The following is a 21,066-nucleotide window of genomic DNA, read 5'->3' as shown; positions in this document are numbered from 1 at the left end:
CTAGCACCCACATGGGATGCCGGCGCTTCAGGCCAGGGTGTTAACCCACTAAGCCACAGCGCCGGCCCCTTTTAGGTCTTTTTACTTTTTTAAGGTCTTTTTACTTTTTTATATATTTATTTGAAAGACAGTAACACAGAAAAAGGAGAGGCAGAGAGAGAGAGGTCTTCCATCCGATGGTTCACTCCCCAATTGGCCACAACAGCTGGAGTTGCACTGATGCGAAGCCAGGAGCCAGGAGCCAGGAGTCCCTTTCGGGTCTCCCATGCGGGTGCAGGGGCCCAAGGACCTGGGCCATCTTCTACTGCTTTCCCAGGCCATATCAAAGAGCTGGATCAGAAGAGGAGCAGCCGGGACTAGAAGCAGTGCCTTTATGGGATGCTGGCGCCTCAGGCCAGGGCTTTAACCCACTGAGCCACAGTGCTGGCCCCGTTTAGGTCTTTTTATCCTCAGATAGACATAGGCAATCTGTGACTAACTGCCTTCACCATCTACGAAAAAATTCTCTAGAGCCCAAAAGAAATTCAACTGACATCCCTATCTTAATCTCAGAAGGCAGGACCATTAAGAGGAGGATTGCCTTCAGGTTGTCTGAATGCAGGGTAATTTCTGTCATGTGGAGGGCAAGTGGTATTTTTAGTTTTCCAACAATACAGGGAGTCCTAACGAAGGGCAACTTAGACTAAAGGAAGTCTATGCAGTGGATCAAACCTTTTCTACCTTATCCTGAGTAGAAATGGACCGTACAGTGTCCCCCATGAAAAGATAATGAATGTTTCCAAATAGAATATACCTATTTCATTCATACCTTTCGCTTCTGAATGGCTCACTACTGAAACCCATGAACTCCTCGTATTAAGCCCTCAAGAATCTCAGCTTATGGTACTGACCTTAAAAAAAAAAAAAAAAAACCTAGTGTATGGCAGTCAGTCATTCAGATGACCTGCTGTGATTCTCACCTTCAGGTATTACTTCCTCATGTAATACCCTTCCTTCTTTGTGTAGGCAGAAGTGACATCACTTTTTTAAAAAAAATAGATTTATTTTATTTATTTGAAAGACAGAGTTACAGAGAGAGGTAGAGACAGAGAGAGAGGTCTTCCATTTGCTGATTCACTCCCCAAATGGCCCCAATAGCCAGAGCTGCGATGATCCAAAGCCAGGAGCCAGGAGCTTCTTCCGGGTCTCCCACATGGGTGCAGGGGCCCAAGGAACTGGGCCATCTTTTACTGCTATCCCAGGCCATAGCAGAGAGCCAGATCAGAAGAGGAGCAGCCAGGACTAGAACCAGTGCCCAAATGGGATGCTGCCAGTGCTGCTGGCCAGGGCTTTAACCCGTTGTGCCACAGCCCAGCCCCATAACATCACTTTTAAGAACAGGTTAAAATAAAAACTGTGACTTGCTGGTGCTGGCACTGTGGCTTAGCAGGTAAAACCACTGCCTGCAGTGCTGGCATCCTGTACCGGTGCTGGTTCTAGTCCTGGCTGCTCCACTTCCAATCCAGCTCTCTGCTATGGCCTGGGAAAGCAGTAGAAGATGGCCCAAGTGCTTGGACCCCCACACCTCCATGGGAGACCCAGAAGAAGCTCCTGGCTCCTGGCTTCGGATTGGTGCAGCTCCCGCTGTTGCGGCCAATTGGGGAGTGAACCTCTCCTTCTCTCTGTGTAACTCTGACTTTCAAATAAATAAATAAATCTTTAAAAAAAAATTGTGACTTGCATTTTGGACACTTTCTCTTGTTCTCTGATTTTTTTGTTCTGTGGCAATCTATCATGTTATAAACAATATATGAAGAAACCTGTGTTGTGAGGATGTGATATGCCCAGCCAACAGTCAATGAGAGCTTGAAACATATTCCTCTCTGATTTCAGATGGCTATATAGCCATAATGAAAACTTTGATTACATCCTTATAAGTGATTCCAAACAGAGATACCTATCTGAACCATGCCTGAATTCCTGAATCATGCCTATTGTTCCTGAACCACTTATAAACTATGAGATAATAAATATTTGATGCTTTAAGCCATTAAGTTTTCATTTTATACTAGAATAATTAATAATACCCATCTATTACTGGATTCTCCAAGAGAAGGACTTGTAATCTTCAAACTAATTGTTATTGTTGCTGACATTTCAGTATTAGGACACAAATACTGATGATATTAAGGGAAATAAATTTGCATAGACTCTCATAGATGCAATGATGTGAAGTTTGGAAAATAAAACCACATAATAATCAAGAAGTTAAAGGCAAACATAAGAGCCATCTTCTCAAGTGAGAGTAAGTACCTGGTTCCCTGAGAGGTGTAATTTCAAAAGTGGGAAATCAGAGATTGTTGGGAAGAAAATAGTATGTTATTATTTCTTGCTTCCTATAAGGTCTTTATTTGAGATAAACCATTTCTTGACAAACTATTCAAAATTGGAGAATGGGTTAGAATAGATGTAGGCATAAGGGAACAAGTCACCTTCATTGAAAGCTGCTGCTTTTTTGAATAAAGACAGAATAAAGAGTAACCTGACAACAACGCTAAAACAGTTAGACATGAAGTTTTAATGAACTATTTCATAGTTGGATACACATTTGAAACTCAAACCAGACAGACCAATTAATAGATATTTTTCAAATAGTGTTCTAGAATGATCATAGATGTGGTCAAGGCTGATAATCATCTAATACCACAAATTAGTAATATTAACTTGCATCCATTCTCATACATAGAGAGATATTCTGCTTGGCCAGTAACCACTCAAACAGGCTGTTAAATATTTTTAATACCACACCTGTACATAGTAAACTTAGATTAAGTTTTGTTTTTCTTTAGCTGTGTGTTATTTATATGTGAAGTTGGAGAATGGGAGATACCAAATCTTTGGTTTCTTATTTGTGTAACACAAATATATAGCAGTGAAGTGAGAGTGTAAATAAAGCCACCTGATAAATCTTGTATGTCCCTCTGAATCATCAGTTTTACTCACTGGTGTTGATTGGAGATTTTTAGAGCAAACACAAATGAATCATGTAGTAAAATGAAAAAATCATATGAATTTTAAGAGAAGAGAGACTTTCAAGAATTTTTTTGTCTTTGGTAGGACACCTTTATATTATTCCCTAGACTCTTATTCTTTTCTAGGCTTATTCTTTGTTTAATGTTTACATACATCAGTAGAAACTTCTGAGGGTCACTGCTTAAGGGATATTTCGTTATAGAATTGCTTTTACTACAGCTAGATACCCTAGTCAATCTTTATATTCTTTGGCACTATGGAGAACCAAAAGAGTGAACTCTTAAATTTACTTCTACTCTTAAGATGTAGAAGCTCTAAGAACTTATCTCTAACATTCCTTCACTTCTGTCATTAAATTGAATTTATAGCCAAATCAAATCCAAAGGCTGATAATTTATACTATAGTTTATGTCAAAATAGTTTACTTACTGCATCAAAAGTATATTTTTATTCTTCTATTAACATTTCATATTCTTTTATTTAATTGCTTCCTTCCTAATGTTTGAAACCCCTGTATTTAGCTAATTTTCCCTTTCAAAGAGCATTTTTGAAAGGGCTACTCTATTCATGTGGATAATTTGTACAATGCTCTCCATTTATAAAAAAAAGGGGTACACATAAGAGTTGAATGAAAATCATAATTGGAAATTACATCACTTCTTTTCTTACTCTGAGTCAAAAAATCACAATATAGATCAGTCATTGTGTCTGAAATAAATTGCCAAAATATGGGTCATATTTGTTTGTTTGTATTATCAAAAGAAATAAGAAAGCAAAAACAGGAGGCCACTAGCTAATAATCATAAACCAAGAGCATGTGCTAAATGACCAAGAATCTGGTAATCTATTCAGTTGCATGAACTTAGCTATATCAAAATCTCAATTTCCCAATCCACAAATGAGTAAGAGGATTAAATCTCCTTACAGTTTTAAGAGTCTAGAATTTTAAGTATATGCAACTAGAATACATTTTATTTTATAAAATTTTCATAATAAATGTTTCAGAAAGGAAAAAAAAAACAAATAATTAAAGGTATATGTTTCTAGAAAAATTTTTAAATGACCTAGACTACCAGAAATTCATTTACTACTAAATACTGATTTTACCTAATTCTGCATTGCTGTGTAATTTGGTGATAACTATAACTGTAGACAAAGAATATTTGGTCCTAAAATAGCTTGTATATATATATACACTATTCCTGTTTAAATTTTATATAATCATATTTTACTCTTTTTAAATTGAACTAAGATTAGTTTAATTTTGAACTTTAATATTCAAACATTGAGTGATTCTATAGAAAAATTTTTATGGACATTCAACTAGACAATAAGAAAATAAATATGAAAAATGTTAAGTCCTCCTCTGCCCTCAATATGTTCACAAGTTGGCAATCAAAGAAGCCTGATCTTGAAACCAGGGCCAGCAAGGTTTGGAATTGCATTCATGACTTCCTCCCAAGAGTATATCTGAAGAAGGGCAATGCTTTCTGATTCCTGCAACCTGGTAATGCAGGTGAACCACAAGAAAATCAAGTAACTGTTCTTTCTGTTGACCTAAGCTTTTAATGCAACTCTTACCTATAATTACCAAATAATATTTATTAAAGGAAATTGAATGATAATCATTTTGAAATTATAACACAATGATTGGCATCCAGTGATTTAATTTAAATAAATGTTGACCTCCCATTTGGTGAGCATTTCAAGTATGCCAAGATCTGTCAGTGGAAGAATTTTAAAGTGGAAACTCATTTTTCTAAAATGCCTGTGATTCCTAGTCTGACCTCAAGCCCTTATGATAGTCAAGGCCCTACAACCTCTATTTTAGGCATTGTGTTCTTGCCATCTAACAGAAGAAAAAAAAATTCAACGCTGCCATCTTTTGGATGGCAGAGATTTGTAGAAATTAGAAATTACTAACTTCAAATACATATAGCTTTAAAATACGGTACTTTTCTTCCCATGTAAGGAAATATTAACTTTGAAATCCTGTGAGTTCTTTTATCTGCAGTGATTTTGCTTATATGATCCAATTTAATTGGCAAGCGTGTGTGACAAAACATTTTTCACATATTTGTATTGTTCTCTGTAAGACATCAATTGTAAGCACTGCTGCAGGCTGTCATTTTTGTCTTTCATCCAGGATTTGCTGGCCCAAGTATTATATACTAGACTTGGTGTCAGTCAAAAGGAGGAAGGGAAATTAGCAGTTGAGCCAGATGGTTTTGTTATTTCTTTAAAATTAAAAGCATATGGAACACATACAGCTTATTAAGGTTTTTTTTATAAATAACATAAACTTAAATAACAAAACAATAAAATTCAAATACAACTTAAAATAGAGTTTAATGCTATAACCACAGAAAAAAGCATGATTATTTGTGGGAAGAACATTATCAAAAGCCATATTCCTGAATATGAATTCTATAAAAGGCAGATTATGTTACTGGAAAAAAAGATTTCTGAATTTTACTTTTAGGGATTATAAAATGTTATTTTGTGGCAAGTGAGATGAAATACAGTATTATCATTATTGCTATTTTATATACAAAGTTTTTGAGAACATCCTTTTCACAACCCTTTCAATTTGAGCAGCTTTAGGAGTTTGTTCTTATTAATAGGCACAAGCATATCCTAATCCCATGATTTGTAAAGCTATTTGACTCAATTCCACAATAGAATTTTTGAATATATTCCTTTTTTCTGATTAGCATTTAAGTGGATCATTATTTTTACTAAAATAAATTTTAAATACTGCTCTTCTTCCATTCTTAGTTTGGCTTGATTATCTGACAAGTCATTCCAGCAGCCTTTGGTCTGACATATCTTATATAACATCATCTGCATTATTTCTATTATTATAGCAGCCATTTTATTAGCAGATAGGAATATTTAAATAATCATTATCAGATAATCAAATCTAACATACTCTCAAGAGTAAATTAATTTAAGAAAAAAATTACTATTACTAACACCATGATTGTACAACCAGTTTTAAAATTTTTTACAACTTTTACTTACTAAATCTGATTTTTGTGTATATTTTTTCAAATCTTTCTTTAATGCAGTCTCTTAAAATAAACATAAATGCGCAAGTCCAGCTTGATCAGTTTTTCAGTAGTTTTCCAGCCTTTCTTGGTTACTTAAAAAAAAGAAAAGAAAGAAACAAAGAAAGAAAGAAAGAAAACAGTCCATTTAAAGAAATCTCCCTGCTGGAACTGGTTTCTTATATACCATATATGATTAGGTTATTGCCATAGGAAGAAAGTGGGCCGTTTTTTGTTCTTTCTTCGTTTTTTTCCCTCTTACAGGAACCCCCTTTTGATTTAAGGCAACAAACATTTCTCCTCCACTGTGTGTCCATTTAGCTGATGCGTATGTGTTGTAATGGTTTTCCAGAATTAATTCCTTGAAGTTGCAATCTTCATTGCATTCTTTCTGTTAAAACAACAAACAACATTATCCAAATGATTTTTATGGGGGCTCAATTAAAGAGTAAGCAAGCAATATTGAAACATAATTGACTTTTTTACAACCCTAGGTTAAACAGGCCTAATACTTGGGTAGTATATTGCCAAAAAGGCATCTTATTTCAGAAACTAAGATAACATAACACAAATTTATTTATGCAACAGAGTTTCAAAACTGTTGCTTTTTGGCAGTTTGTTAGTATGAGGACCTACTTCCTCCTCAGTAGTACTCACTTTGCTATACCAAAGTCACTATTTCTCTACCCATTGAAAGTTTGGTGTACTTAGCAGATTCTGTGCTTCCCTCATCTGAGGGACATATTTCACAATCATTTCTTTATTAATATTACATTTATTTTAGTGGAATATAAAATTAAAAATTAATATATTCATCCTTCAATCATTCATTTATTCAATCAACCCTATATTATTATGTAATTAGCCTATGCTAGGTATTACACTGAGCTATGCGAATTCAAAGGAAAGTCAATTATAATTTATTAGTGTGGGATAAATTGTTAGATGTTTTGCATTGTAATAAAGTAGGAACAATGTGAATGCTTACAATTCAAAGCCCATGACTGTGAGATTGATGTTGATAAATGAACTGAATGAATACGTCAAGATTTTTCCCCAAGAATTTTCATGTCAGCAATATGCAAATTGCATGAATGTAACAAAAAGAGCTTTAATACCGACAGCTGGCAATTTCATATTTCAAATATCTAAAATGCATATGGAATTTTAGAGCTGGAAGAGTCCTTACAGACCAGTAAGTCCAACGCATTTTTACAGATGAAGAAACCAAGGAGCTTTAAGCAATTTGTCCATGGTTATACAGAAAATATTTTTTTCTTAATGCCTGAGTATAAGTCATTTTAATGAAATCATTAAATTATATAGTTGGGAAAAAATTAGTTCCATTTTTTACTTTGCTGAAGGGCAAGATGCTTTGACAAAAACAAATTTTAAAAATTAAAATCTAAGCTATCATTTATCAATACCTTTGCATACAGTTTTCCTTCTTTGTTCATTGCAAGATAATATTCACTTTCCACCCCTTTGATTGCCACAATTCCAACTGCCACAGTCCTGATTTCCATGATATCTGCAAAGAATCATGGGAAAATATGTCAATTATTCACTCAACATTGTAGATGATTTAAGAATGAGTATTCTTATTTCTGTTCCACTGGAAGTTAAGATTGTTAATGTACTTATTTAGTTGGCCCAACAGTCCCTACCCATAACATATTCAAACACCAGAGCAGTCACTAAGTACGGGAAGTGCAGACTCATGATTTTTTATTTTGCAGAAAATGGTATCTGTAATTCTAAGAAATTGTTACATACTTGGATTTCTTCTCAAAACTACATTCCTATTTTATAGTAATAATAATGATAACTAATAATAACAGTAATAATAGTCGATAATGTTTATTGAACTCATGCATAATATAATGTCACAGATTGTTCGAGTGCATTTGTGTATTAATTCACTTAATCATCTCCACAGACTATGAGGCAAGGGCTCTTGTTTACCACACTTGACAGATCAGGAAACTGAAGCCCAGAGAAGTTATTTAAAACAAAATTGTAACTCCTGAACCAATAAAATTTTATAACTTTACACCTTTCTATTTGTGAAATTTTTTACAAATATATACTTACATAAGAATGTTAACCCCATATTTTCTTTTATTATATGTTTCTTCCTTAAATACTGTATTTTAGTGATTCATCCTAAATATATTAAAATCTTAAGAAATTATTTTAAAGGATGTAGGAATTAAAAGTTTAGTATACTTTATCTATGACTTCCTGTTAATTAAATTTTCTATATAAAGTTGCAGTCCTGAAACATTCTCTCACCTGTGCCCAATACAAAAAGCAAATTCCAAGTGAGAGTGATCTGTATAAATTAAGTCTCCAGAATCCATTTTCTAAAATATTCACTTAATTAAAGGAAAATCTTTTTTTACCAGATACCTCCAACTTCATCCTCTTAATTATTCTTTTGCTTAAGACCTCCTATCTGAATAATAAAATTGCTATTCATGTCCTTAGCATTTAATGTAGCCTACCAAGTATTTGTCATCGCTTTCACATATATGCTATATACAGCAGCCTGTTTCCCAATATATTATTCTTAGCACTAGTCAGAGCTTATGGAGCTGAGTTTCTCAGCTGCTTTCCTAGAAAATGGAGTATATGAAGAAATTTCAAAGGAATGGATACTAAGATTTTTAGTATTTAGGAAGCATTGTCATACATAGAACCCTATGATAATTTTAGCATACAGATTGAGAGAAAAAAACTATTGTCTGAATCACAGAAGTAAACATCTAATAGAAATGGCCAATGCATCTATGAAATATGTGTTAATTTAAAAAGAAGAAAACTTTTTAGAGAGCACAGTCCTGATGAAGATAGAGAAAATTTTAACAATGACTTACATGCTCGTGAAGGTTTATGATACTGATGCATTCACACAGAATTTAGCTAATCTTCACTGTGAGCCAATTCTATGCCAGGCTTGCAATTCAGGTACAAGCACTTAGCATATTCTATTATCATGAAGGGATGAGCAAAGGAAACCATACACCATGCAACAGAATCCCATTAGGTTAAACTTCTGCTACTACCATGAGGAATATTGAAGAAATGCATTGATTCAACATATTTTCTATACCTGCCAAACTCATCCAATCTGTGGAGGATATATGTAATAATTGACTTCAAAAATTTATCACTTGAAGTTTTTAAGAAGACTTAAACATTTTTCTTTTCTCAAGTCTCTTTACTCCTGTCATTCTTCCCTTTGTTAAATATATTTTCTTTTAGATAGAAAGGAGAATACTGATGCATAGGCTTAGGGTTTCTTTTTTTATGTTTATTGAAAAGGCAGAGTTAGAGAGAGAGAGAGAGAGAGAAGGGAAGACAGAGATCTTCCATCTGCTGGTTCACTCCCAAAATGGCCACATTGGCTACATCTGAGTTGATCTGAAGCCAGGAGCCAGAAGCCTCTTGCAGGTCTCCCACATGGGTATAGGAGCCCAAGGATTTGGACCATCTTCTGCTGCTTTCTCAGTTTGTCAACCAGGAGCTGAATCAGAAGTGGAGAAGCTGAGACTTGAACCAGCGTCCATATTTGATGCCAGCATCATAGGCTGAGGCTCAACCCACTGCACCACATTGCAAGCCCTTATGGTGTCTTTCTTCCTCCCCTGTACCCCTGCCAGGATATCTTTCATATTTTCTTGTAATTAGGAATTGAAATCCATAATGTTTGCTGGCTTCTTTAACAGAACAATTGTCCCCACAAATAACTATTGGATGATAAAGTATTATTAAGTATTTTATGTGGATAACCACTTTAAAGTCCAGACATGACATATTCATATTGTCCCACACCCAAAGCTTTTTCTTTTATCATCTGCCTGTCCATTTCTCTTTTTTTAAAGATTTATTTTATTTATTTGAAAGGCAGAGTTACAGAGACAGGTAGAGACAGATAGCGAAGTCTTCCATTTGCTGGTTCACTCCCCAGATGGCCACAATAGCCAGAGCTGCGCCAATCTGAATCCAGGAGCCAGGAGCTTCTTCCAGGTCTCCCACATGGGTACAGGGGCCCAAGGACTTGGGCCATCTTTTACTGCTTTCCCAGGCCATAGCAGAAAACTGGATCAGAAGAGGAGCAGAACCAGCAACCATATGGAATGTCGGCACTTAAGGCCAGGGCTTTAACCCACTGTGCTACAGCACTGTCCTCATGCTTGTCAATTTCTTTATAACACCATGATATTCAGTCGGTGATGGACATTGTTAATATTATCCCTCCTCATATCAACATTATGGATGCTGTGAATTTCTTTGTAAAGACCTCGCCTTTAATTGGGATGAGAATGAATTTGAATAAGATTAGATTCCTATATTCATTACCTGACATATTTTTTAAATTTTCACACTATGAAATCAACATATTTAAAAATCAGTGATAGGGGGAATGTTAAGCTGTATTGACAGAATCATTATGCTTTCAACCCTGCTATAGTTTGTTTGCCTCATGTGCTATGTCCATCTTCTAGTGAAGAACTCAAAAATGCAGAAATTAACATTATCACACTTTTTCAGCAATACTCCTTTCCATATCCACAAAATTCTGCAGAAATGCTAACTTTAAAATCATGGAATCCTACCTGCCAAACTAGAAGCCAAAGAGTTGCTTGGAAAATATAATTTAAAAATACACAATGTGCAAACATTAAGTTAGCTACTCTCATAAGTTATTCTTTGTCTTTTTGTCTACAGTATGTATGTATGTTGCCTCATATAAGAATACAAAAAAAGATTGTGTGTGTGTGTGTGAGAGAGAGAGAGAGAGAGAATTTATATTTCTAGTCAAGAGAAGATTTTTTGTATTCAGTAGCACTTATGGTAAATTTGTTCCGAATGTATAAGGCATATTATAGATGCATGAAATTGTTAACATAATGACTGTGGTAGCATGATGGTAGAGTTTTTAAAACAGCAAAAAAGAGAGTAAGGAGGAGAGGGAATGAGGGAGGGAAGAGAAGGGGAGAGACAGAGAGAGAGACTAAAGAACACAGTTTTGAAAAATGATAAAATATGAAAGTAAATCAATCATTAAGCCTTGTTAACAATAATATAAATTCATTATTTAGTATGGCACCCTTAACACATTAGAAAATATTGTCCAAATAACTTACATGCTTTTTTCTCTGTGGTTCAATCTTTAATGAAGTTATCTAATCTTTTTTTGCCTGTTTTTTGTTTGTTTTTGACAGGCAGAGTGGACAGTGAGAGAGACAGAGAGAAAGGTCTTCCTTTGCCATTGGTTCACCCTCCAATGGCCGCCGCAGCCGGCGCACCACGCTGATCCAAAGCCAGGAGCCAGGTGCTTATCCTGGTCTCCCATGGGGTGCAGGACCCAAGCACTTGGGCCATCCTCCACTGCACTCCCTGGCCATAGCAGAGAGCTGGCCTGGAAGAGGGGCAACCGGGAAAGAATCCGGCGCCCCGACAGGGACTAGAACCTGGTGTGCCAGCACCGCAAGGCGGAGGATTAGCCTATTGAGCCGCGGCGCCGGCCCTTTTTTTGCCTGTTTGTTAAACTTATACTTGGAAAGAGAAGCAAAGAACTTTAATATAAATTTCTATTACATTTTTTAAATTCTTTAACATCAACTTCTAGAATTTTAAGTGTTCTCCTAATATTGTAGTTCAGAAATTTTTTTTTATTTTTATTGCCAGTAACTTTCTGATTTTGAAGTACTTTAACTTTCCTGTTTAAAAGTATTTTTCATGTCTTATACACAGAATTCTACCCTCATTCCAGCATGTTGAGTGTTTCTTTTCTATGCATATATTAAGCTGTATGGGGAAAGTTTTGAAGGAGCATGCGTTAATATTGCTGTGCTAACACAGGACTAAACATTTTTAAGTTGAAAATACACAACATTTAATTTTATGTTTAACCAGATATATCTTCTTGAACACATTAAAACCAAGAACTTGTAGCAGCAAAACTGAAACTTTTTGATTTTAAATAACTACAGTGATTTTCTGTGAAACTTTGTTGATTGGGAAATCATAACCATTCCATGTTTATATTACGTGGAATGTAATCTATTACTATAGATTCCATTCATTTTTATGTCAAGCAAAAGATACACTCAGTATATCCAAAATATACAAAAAAAAAAAAAACCCTTAAAACTAAGTAAAGATTTCAACAAAAATAGTATGAGGAAAAAACAAGGGTAGAACAATCATTAAATCTCAAAGTGTCAATTTCACTCCTATACATTACCTTTGTGGTACTCTCTTAGTTACCATATCAGGGAAAATATATTACCTGTCTTTTGGGGACTGGCTTATTTCACTAAGTATAAAGCTTTTCAGTTGCATCCAATTGGTTGCAAATGAAAGGATTTCACTTTTTTTTTCACTGTGGAGTAGTATTCCATAGTTTTTATATTCCATAATTTCATTATCCAGTTATTAGCTAATGGATGTATGGGTGGATTCCATATGTTAGCTATTGTGAATTGAGCTGTAATAAATATGTGGAGTACAGATCACTCCTTCAACTGCTGATTTCATTTCATTTGGGTAAATTCCCAGGAGTGAGATGGCTTGGTCATATGGTAGATCTAGTTTCAGATTTCTGAAGTATCTCCATACTGTCTTCCACAATGGTTACACTAGTAGTTTACATTCCCACCAACAGTGGATGAGGGTACCTTTTACCCTACATCCTTGCCAGCATTTATTGTTTGTTGATTTCTGTATAAAAGCCATTCTGACTGGAGTGAGGTGAAACCTCATTGTGATTTTGATTTGCATTTCCTTGACAGCTAGTGATCTTGAACATTTTTTCATGTGTCTGTTGATGGTTTGAATTTCCTGTTTTGAAAAATGCCTGTTCAAGTTCTTTGCCCATTTCTTCACTGGATTGCTTGTTTTGTTGTTTTTAGTATTTTGAACTCTTTATATACTCTGGATATTAATCTTATCAGTTGCATAGTTTGCAAATGTTTTTTCTCATGCTTTTGGTTGCCTCTTCACTTTACGGAATCTTTCTTTTGCAGTGCAGAAACTTCTTCAGCTTGATATAATCCTATTTATCAACTTTGGCTTTGATTGCCTGTAATTCTGGGTCTTTTCCAAGAATCTTTGTTTATTCAAATGTTTTGTAGGATTTCCCCAGTGTTCTCTAGTAATTTGATGGTATTTAGTCCCAGATTTAGGTCTTTGATTCATCTTATGTGGATTTTTTGTGACAGTTATGAGATAGGAGTCTTGCTTCATGCTTCTGAATGTGGAAATCCAATTTTCCCAACACCATTTGTTGAGGAGACTGTCCTTGCTCCAAGGATTTATTTTAGCTACTTTGTCAAAAGTAAACTGGTTGTAAATGTAAAAATTGACTTTGAGGGTTTATATTCTGTTCCATTGGTCCGCATGTCTATTTTTTTGGCCAGTACCAGCCTGTTTTTTTAAATGTGCCCTGTTGGATGCCTTGAAATCTGATATTGTGATGCCTCTCGCTTTGTCTTTCTGTATAAGATTGCTTTTGCTATTTGAAGTCTCTTGAGTTTCCATATGAATTTTAGCATCGTTTTTTCTAGATCTGAGAAAAATGTTGTTGGTGTTTTGATGGGGACTATGTTGAATCCATGCATTTCTTTCAGTAGTATGGACATCTTGATTATATTAATTCTGCCAATCTATGAACATGAAAAATTTTTCCCTTTTTTGTATTTTCTTCTATTTCTTTCTTCAGTTTTGTAATTTTCATTGGAGAGTTCATTTACCTCCTTGGTTAAATTTATTCCAAGGTATTTAATTTTTGTAGCTATTTTTTTTTGGACAGGCAGAGTTAGACAGTGAGAGAGAGAGAAAGGTCTTCCTTCTGTTGGTCACCCCCCAAATGGCCGCTATGGCCGGCATGCTGAGCTGATCCGAAGCCAGGAGCCAAGTGCTTCCCCCTGGTCTCCCATGTGGGTGCAGGGCCCAAGCACTTGGGCCATCCTCCACTGCCTTCCGGGGCCACAGCAGAGAGCTGAACTGGAAGAGGAGCAACCGGGACAGAATCCAGTGCCCCAACCAGGACTAGAACCTGGGGTGCCAGTGCCACAGGCAGAGGATTAGCCAAGTGAGCCGTGGTGCCAGCCTTTAGCTATTGTGAACTGGATTTTTCTTAGACATTCTTTCTCAGTCATGGCAGTCTGTGTATACATAGGCTATTGGTTTTGTGTGTTTATTTTATGTGCTGCCAATTTACCAAATTCTTTTATGAGTTCCAATAGTCTCTTAGTAAGATCTTTTTGTTCTATATGTAGAATCATGTCATCTGCAAATAGGGATAATTTGACTTCCTCCTTCCCAATTTTTACCCCTTTGATTTATTTTTCATGCCCAATGACTCTGTCTAAAATTTCTAGGACTATATTGAGTAGAAATGGTGAGAGTGGGCATCCTTACTGGTTCTGGATTATAGTGGAAATGCTTCTAACATTTCCCCATTCAATAGATGCTGGCTGTGACTTTGTCATAAATTGCCTTGATTGTGTTGAGGAATGTTTCTTCTATGTCCACTTTGCTTAAGGTTTTCATCATGAAAGAATGTTGTATTTTATCAAATGCTTTCTCTGAATCTATTGAAATAATCTTTTTCAGTTTGTTAATGTGATATATCACATTGATTGATTTGCAAATGTTGAACCATCCCTGTATACCAGGGATAAATCCCACTCTGTCAGGTGAATGATCTTTCTGATTTGTTGTTGGATTTGATTAGCTAGTACTTTGTTGAGGGTTTTTACATCGATGTTCACCAGGGATATTGGTCTATAGTTTTCTTTTCTCTGTTGTTTCTTTTTCTGATTTAGGAATTAGGATGATGCTGGCTTCATTGAAGGAGTTTGGGAGGATTCTCTCCCTTTCAATCATTTTGAACAGCTTGAGAAGAATAGAAAATAGTTCTTTAAAGGTCTGGTAGAATTCAGCAGTAAAGCCATCCAGTCCCGGGATTTTCTTTATTGTGATGGTCTTCATTGATGATTTAATCTCCATCTTGGTTTTTGGTCTATTTAAGTTTCCTATGTCTTCATGACTCTATTTTTGGACAGTATGTATCCAGGAAAGTATAGCTTTATTTAAAGAATAAGGCTAGATATGCATCCACCATGCTTTAACTTCTGTACACTGACCCAATTTAAAGGATAGTAAAGAATTTTATAATAAGTGTTATAGTTTTTATCCACTAAAAACCTGTATCTTGTTATGTTTTTACATATTCCACACATAATTGCTCCTGTAGTTAAACACATATGCATGTTTATTTGCTATTGTAAATTCAGAGTAAATGCTTTAAAGTAGCACTCAATCTGGATTCCACCTGTACTTCCTGCCTCTCTTGGAGTTCTTCAGTCACTCTTTTCTTTGCCTTTTGATTACAGGAAGCTTGGAATCTTTTCTCCAAATATTTGTCTCACAAGGAATATTTTAGGACCTTTATAGACCCAAGGTACTTTATTTCCTGAGACAACCCTACACAGTTCACACATATTTAAAAATATATCCATGTTGCTCAATATATATAATACTTCATAATTATTTTTAAAGTCTATTTAATTGTTTGGAAATTTTTGGCTTAAGGTAACTCATTGAATTTATCTTTGGCAATAAACTTTCTGCAGATGTACACATTCTTGGGTACTCATATAAGGTAAAATATATAATCAAATGGGTTTCAATCATCATGAAAAAAGTATAATCAAGTTGGTATGATGGTATATTTTACATATTAAAATTTGTCAATCTAATATTTGTTTTATTTTCAAATTCTACTGCCAGTATTTTAAAGTTTTAACTGTAGTTATTACCCCTTGAAATTTTCATAAGTCTAGTTTCTGTGGCTATGACTCAAATGAATAAAATATCTCAATGCCTAACTCTGAAATATTTCAAAAGCCCACACAAAATTTCTAGAATATGTAGACTAAATCTGCTCATTCTCCTTTAATTTAATCCTTGCATCCTTACTTCTAATCTCCTTATTTTGTTTTCTCTCATTAAGGTCATTAGTGACCTCTTAATTGCCAAATCTCAAAGTAATCTTAGTAGACACAACTTTCTTCTATGTATTCTTTATTACACTTGACATCCCTTATGCAATAACTAATTTCTACTGCACTGTCTTGGTGTACAAATCTACTGAAAATTGTTAATTTTTGTATAACCATATATATATATACATGTTTTTAAATAATTTATCATTTTTTCTGCTTAAAATCAATTTTTTATCCCATTGTCTGAAATATATTTTGTTATAGCTTTTATAGTTTGAATTTTAAACACAAATTCCAGTTCTTTTAAATTCATCTGGATTTAATTTTGTGACATAATGTGAGCTGAGATTCTGAGCTGATATTTTATCCCTGCAAATAGCTGCTTGATTTTTTTCAACATTATTTATTAAATATTCCATTTATTTTTACTGGCCTGATTCCTCCCTTTTGCCTTTGCTGTCTATTTTGTCTCACTGATTTATCTATTTGTTGGTTATATACCTACATTGATTTATTTCAAGTTACCAATTCTCAAGCAACTTATTACATTTATCAGTAGCTCTGATTCTAGGTGTTACTCATTGCTCTTTTATCATTTTAATTTTAATATTAATTTTAATTAAATCTTAACAGATTCAATATGATTTGTAGATACAAGTCTAAAAACTTAATTATAATCCCTTCCTACCTCCTTCCCATCCTCCTTTGTTCTACCTTTCTGTCTGTCTATTTTTAGTATTTTAGATAACATTTTAAATTTACATTGCAATAAAAAGGCTTAATACTTCACCAAATAAGAAGTTTAACAAGTAAAATGCAAAAAGAAGCTAGGTTAGTAGGAATATAAACAACAGCTATAAACAATAATTGAATAGAAAAATGGCTATTTCACCCATATACAGTTTTTTGATCAGTCACTCTAATTTCTTTCAATTAACTAGAGCCAATAACAATGTAATATCTAAACATTTCCTGTGTGATTACAAGATAATAATTAAGTTCATTTAAGCTTTAAGTTATGGAGATACAAAATGGCTTGAACTTATTGTTCTTGGATATATCCTCTGAAGCTGTACAGAATAGATATCATTTCCATATAACAGACTTTCAGAGAGTACAGACATTGATCATGCCCCCGTCTTCCATAGTTTCTTTAGCTCTCCACATACAGCATAGATTCTAGCCTCTTAATTAGATATGTAAACTAATTTCTCAGCAAGAACTGTACTGATATACATATAGATAACCTAAAACAGAGCGTTTAACTTTTAACTAATAATGAATTTTTAAATATTTTGATATAATTATGAAAAAAACTCTTTATTTGTGGACCAATACATTTCAAAATGATTTTATGTAATGTGTTCAGACATTACATATAAAAACAGACATTTAATATAAAAGTATATTCAATGATATAAGTTGAAATACAAATATCATATTATCAAAGATGACTATATATGAATACAATGGATATCTTTTCATTTGATTACTATTTATAGCCCTTGCCTATATTCCTGCTGAACTATGATCTTTTAACTTGTTGAACTGTTTATTTAGCAGAGCATTAAACCTTAGACTATAATGCAAATTAAAAATGTTATCTCAAAAAATAAAAAAGAAGCAAAGAAGTGTCATTATATTCTTACACTTCTATGAATTACATTGAATCTGTTCTCTTTGGTTTAATATCACGTTAAATCATATTGATGATAATTGTGGGATAGTAATCATCATGCATTTGTTGTGACCCTGAGAATCTAATGTATTAATTAATTCCTTAAAAATAAAAATAAATAAACCCAGACACTGAAAAAGATGATAAAAGACACATTCCTGTCCTGTGCTATGTCTAACAAGTTAACTCATCTATTTTTGGAATCTCTATGGTTTCTAAATGATTAAATCAGAGAGATGGTTCCATTCTGTTATTTGCAAATATTGCTCCACAAATAAAATATTGCAGGTGTGGAGAGTTATTATTTCCATCCCCCCCAAAACGTGACATCAACTCCAATAGTGATTTTAAGAATATTTTCTGTAGCATAAAAATTATTTAGCAGATAGTTATTGAGTCTTTATTGACAGACGGCATCCTAGACTCTGAGACGACTGATTTGGAGAAATTTCTATAAGTGAATAGTGAATTGTCAAAGGTTTGTGTGTGTTTGTGTGTGTATAAATATATAGAGAGTGCGAGAGAAGTGAATTTTTGAGTTATTTTTATGTTTTTTATTTAACTCGGTGTCCTTTATACTTTCTGATGTTACACAACAGCATATTATGGTTATGAATTTAACAGTATATGACAATGAAGGATCTTATTTATATAATAGTGAAAGTCATCATGACTTGATTAAATATTGAAAATGTCTGGGCCCTCGCCGCAGCTCACTAGGCTAATCCTCCGCCTTGCCACGCTGGCACACTGGGTTCTAGTCCCGGTCGGGGTGCCGGATTCTGTCCCAGTTGCCCCTCTTCCAGGCCAGCTCTGCTGTGGCCAGGGAAGTGCAGTGGAGGATGGCCCAAGTGCTTGGGCCCTGCACCCCATGGGAGACCAGGATAAGTACCTGGCTCCTGCCATCGGATCAGTGCAGTGTGCCAGCCGCAGCGCGCCGGCCGCGGCAGCCATTGGAGGGTGAACCAATGGCAAAAGGAAGACCTTTCTCTCTGTCTCTCTCTCTCACTGTCCACTCTGCCTGTCAAAAAAAATTTTTTTTAAATTTAAAAAAAATTTAAAAAAAAAGAAAATGTCTGTTAAGTAACTCATGGCAATTTTATCTGGTCTCTCTAATTATCAGACATGCAGATTTAACATACCTGTGCAGGCTCTCAATCTGTTCTTTTCTAAAGTAGAAAAGTATAAAATTGCTTTTTTAAAATATAAAAGTTAAAAAAATATTCTGTTCTGCCATTAGTAAAAATAATCCCCAGGTATCTTGGAAACTCTTCTGGAAACCTCTAGGTGCTCCACATACAATTGCCAAATAAATTGTGAGTGGAATTTCTTACTTCAACCTGATTATGTTGGCTATTTTAGAAGCAGTGGCACACTTTTGGCTTATGTTAGATTTGCAAAATGCCCACGACTTTACTTATGTGAATTAATTACATCTCCTACTTGTTTTTATCATGCAATATATTTTAACTAAAGTTCAGGTCTTTGTATCTATGTCTAATATTCACTATCCCTTCCTGTCACAGTTTTTAAAGTTGTAATTCAGCCACTTCAATCCTGTTTGTAACGGAATAAATTATAAGTAAATGGTACATGTGTATATGTAAAAATTTTGGCACTTGAAAACTTATATATTCTATGTACTTATTTCTGTACATCTGTAAAGTCACATAGCTACTTAGATCTTCTCTGTCTCCTGTTTTTCATTGTATCTGTATATTTTATATAAATTTTATTTATACATTTTGATCATTCTCCTTTTCTTATGAGGTATTCTAAGCTTTCTAGTCTCTCCTTGTATTATCTTAGTTTCTGAAGTTTTCTAACTTATGATAGCACAATATCATTCATTGTACCATTTATTCATTCAATCATATGAATCATTTTTCTCTCTTTCTGAGCAAAGAAAGTTTTATTCTCTGGCATCCATTCTCTTCTATCAAATTTTAGCTGACTGTACAAAATCAATATCACATCTCAGTTGCCCTTGCAGTTCAGTGTGGCCAGTGACCAAGTTCTACGTAATGCAATGTATGTGAACTATCCTATGACAGCTTCAGAAATCTTCTATAACAGGTATCCAGCAGGAACCCTTTGTACCTACTTTTTCTTCCTCTGTTCCATCTTCCTACTGGAATTTGGATTATACTTTGGATTATGAAAAAAATATAGTTATGGAACCGTGAGCTGAATGGACCTGCAGACTCCCAGATATTTTTGTGAAATAAAGTCTTCACTCCTCCAGATATTAATTGAATGGAGAAATAAACTGCTTTATTTAAGTCAAAGCAAATCCTAACTAATGCATCCCAGTTTCATTTTCCTGTCAAACTCATTCATTATAAAATGCACATGAAAATCCAGAATCCTATTTTTCCAGTTTTTGTAAGTCACCAGCCAGAAAGACAAGTACTATTTTAAAACTGATTTAATAACCAAGTATTTACTTCCATAATTCTTTTCACTTCTAAAGTTAAGAGTTTAAACCAGAAGAAGAAGCATAACAACAGTGTGTTTTTATTTTCAACTTCCTATTTAGAATTTCAATGTCATTAGAGTTCCCATCTTTTTCTGGGACTATCACTTATTACTTCCTGTGCTGGCATTTACTTAGATTGAAAAATCTTCTGTGCGTCTCCTTTATGTATTGATACACATGCCATGTAAAGCCTCTACTAAGCTGTGTCAAACCTGTGTTCAGTTACTATCCAGTTGGGTAATGACCTAATTTCAGTGAGCTTTTCTGATTGCTCTTTATTGTTAGATAAAGCATGAGATGCCATTACTGCTCTTTCCATAAGACCTAGTTTGTCATTCTTGTTTGGAACATCTTAACAGTTCATTTATGAATAAAAGAATTTATTGTGTACTAATTATGTTCAGTACTCCTTCTATCTGTTCTCTGTCTTCCATGTAAATTTTTTTCCATTTTCCATGTAATAAATGATGGTATGAATTCTCCAGCCTCCTGGGTTTTATTTCCTTTCTTGGCTTCCCTTCTGAATTAGCTTTTTACCCCCTCTAAAAATTCTTACCTTCTCTAACAAATTATGGTATAAGAAAGAATATCTCAAACCTTTTCACTTTTACCTCTAGTGAAGTAAAGCAGCTTTTATTTATATTACACATTTGGTGACCATCTCAGACACAGGTCAAACACAACAAATGCATTCCAAGTCAATTGAAATAGTTCCTTTAGTGTCCTTACATCCTGGAACTACTTCAAGGTAGTTGTTGAGATCCTGGAAGCATTTATTTTAATTCTTTGTGACTAATCCCCTTATCACTGATTCTATACTTGGCT

The 21,066-nt window shown here is 34.4% G+C and overlaps 2 protein-coding genes across 4 annotated transcripts in view; one reads left to right on the top strand and one right to left on the bottom strand.

Moving 5' to 3' along the window:
- Positions 1–21,066, top strand: part of FAM227B (family with sequence similarity 227 member B) — a 256,763-nt gene that overhangs the window by 105,160 nt on the left and 130,537 nt on the right. The window lies entirely within an intron of this gene.
- The window catches only part of FGF7 (fibroblast growth factor 7), a 75,876-nt gene continuing 57,346 nt past the window's right edge, over positions 2,537–21,066 (bottom strand). For 2 of the 3 annotated variants that reach the window (XM_051821703.3, XM_051821702.3), the window contains exons 3-4: positions 7,490–7,593; positions 2,538–6,453 (exon numbers count right to left, since the gene is read on the bottom strand). In XM_051821703.3, the coding sequence (XP_051677663.1) occupies positions 6,259–6,453; positions 7,490–7,593 (299 nt within the window). In that variant the 3' untranslated portion in view covers positions 2,538–6,258. 3 annotated transcript variants of the gene reach the window in all.

This window comes from Oryctolagus cuniculus, chromosome 12, assembly GCF_051225735.1.
Source record: "Oryctolagus cuniculus isolate XC-2025 breed Fujian yellow rabbit chromosome 12, ASM5122573v1, whole genome shotgun sequence".
In the NCBI taxonomy this organism is placed as follows: domain Eukaryota; kingdom Metazoa; phylum Chordata; class Mammalia; order Lagomorpha; family Leporidae; genus Oryctolagus; species Oryctolagus cuniculus.
Note: the sequence above shows the minus strand (reverse complement) of the source record. Positions and strands in the feature narration are given on the sequence as shown.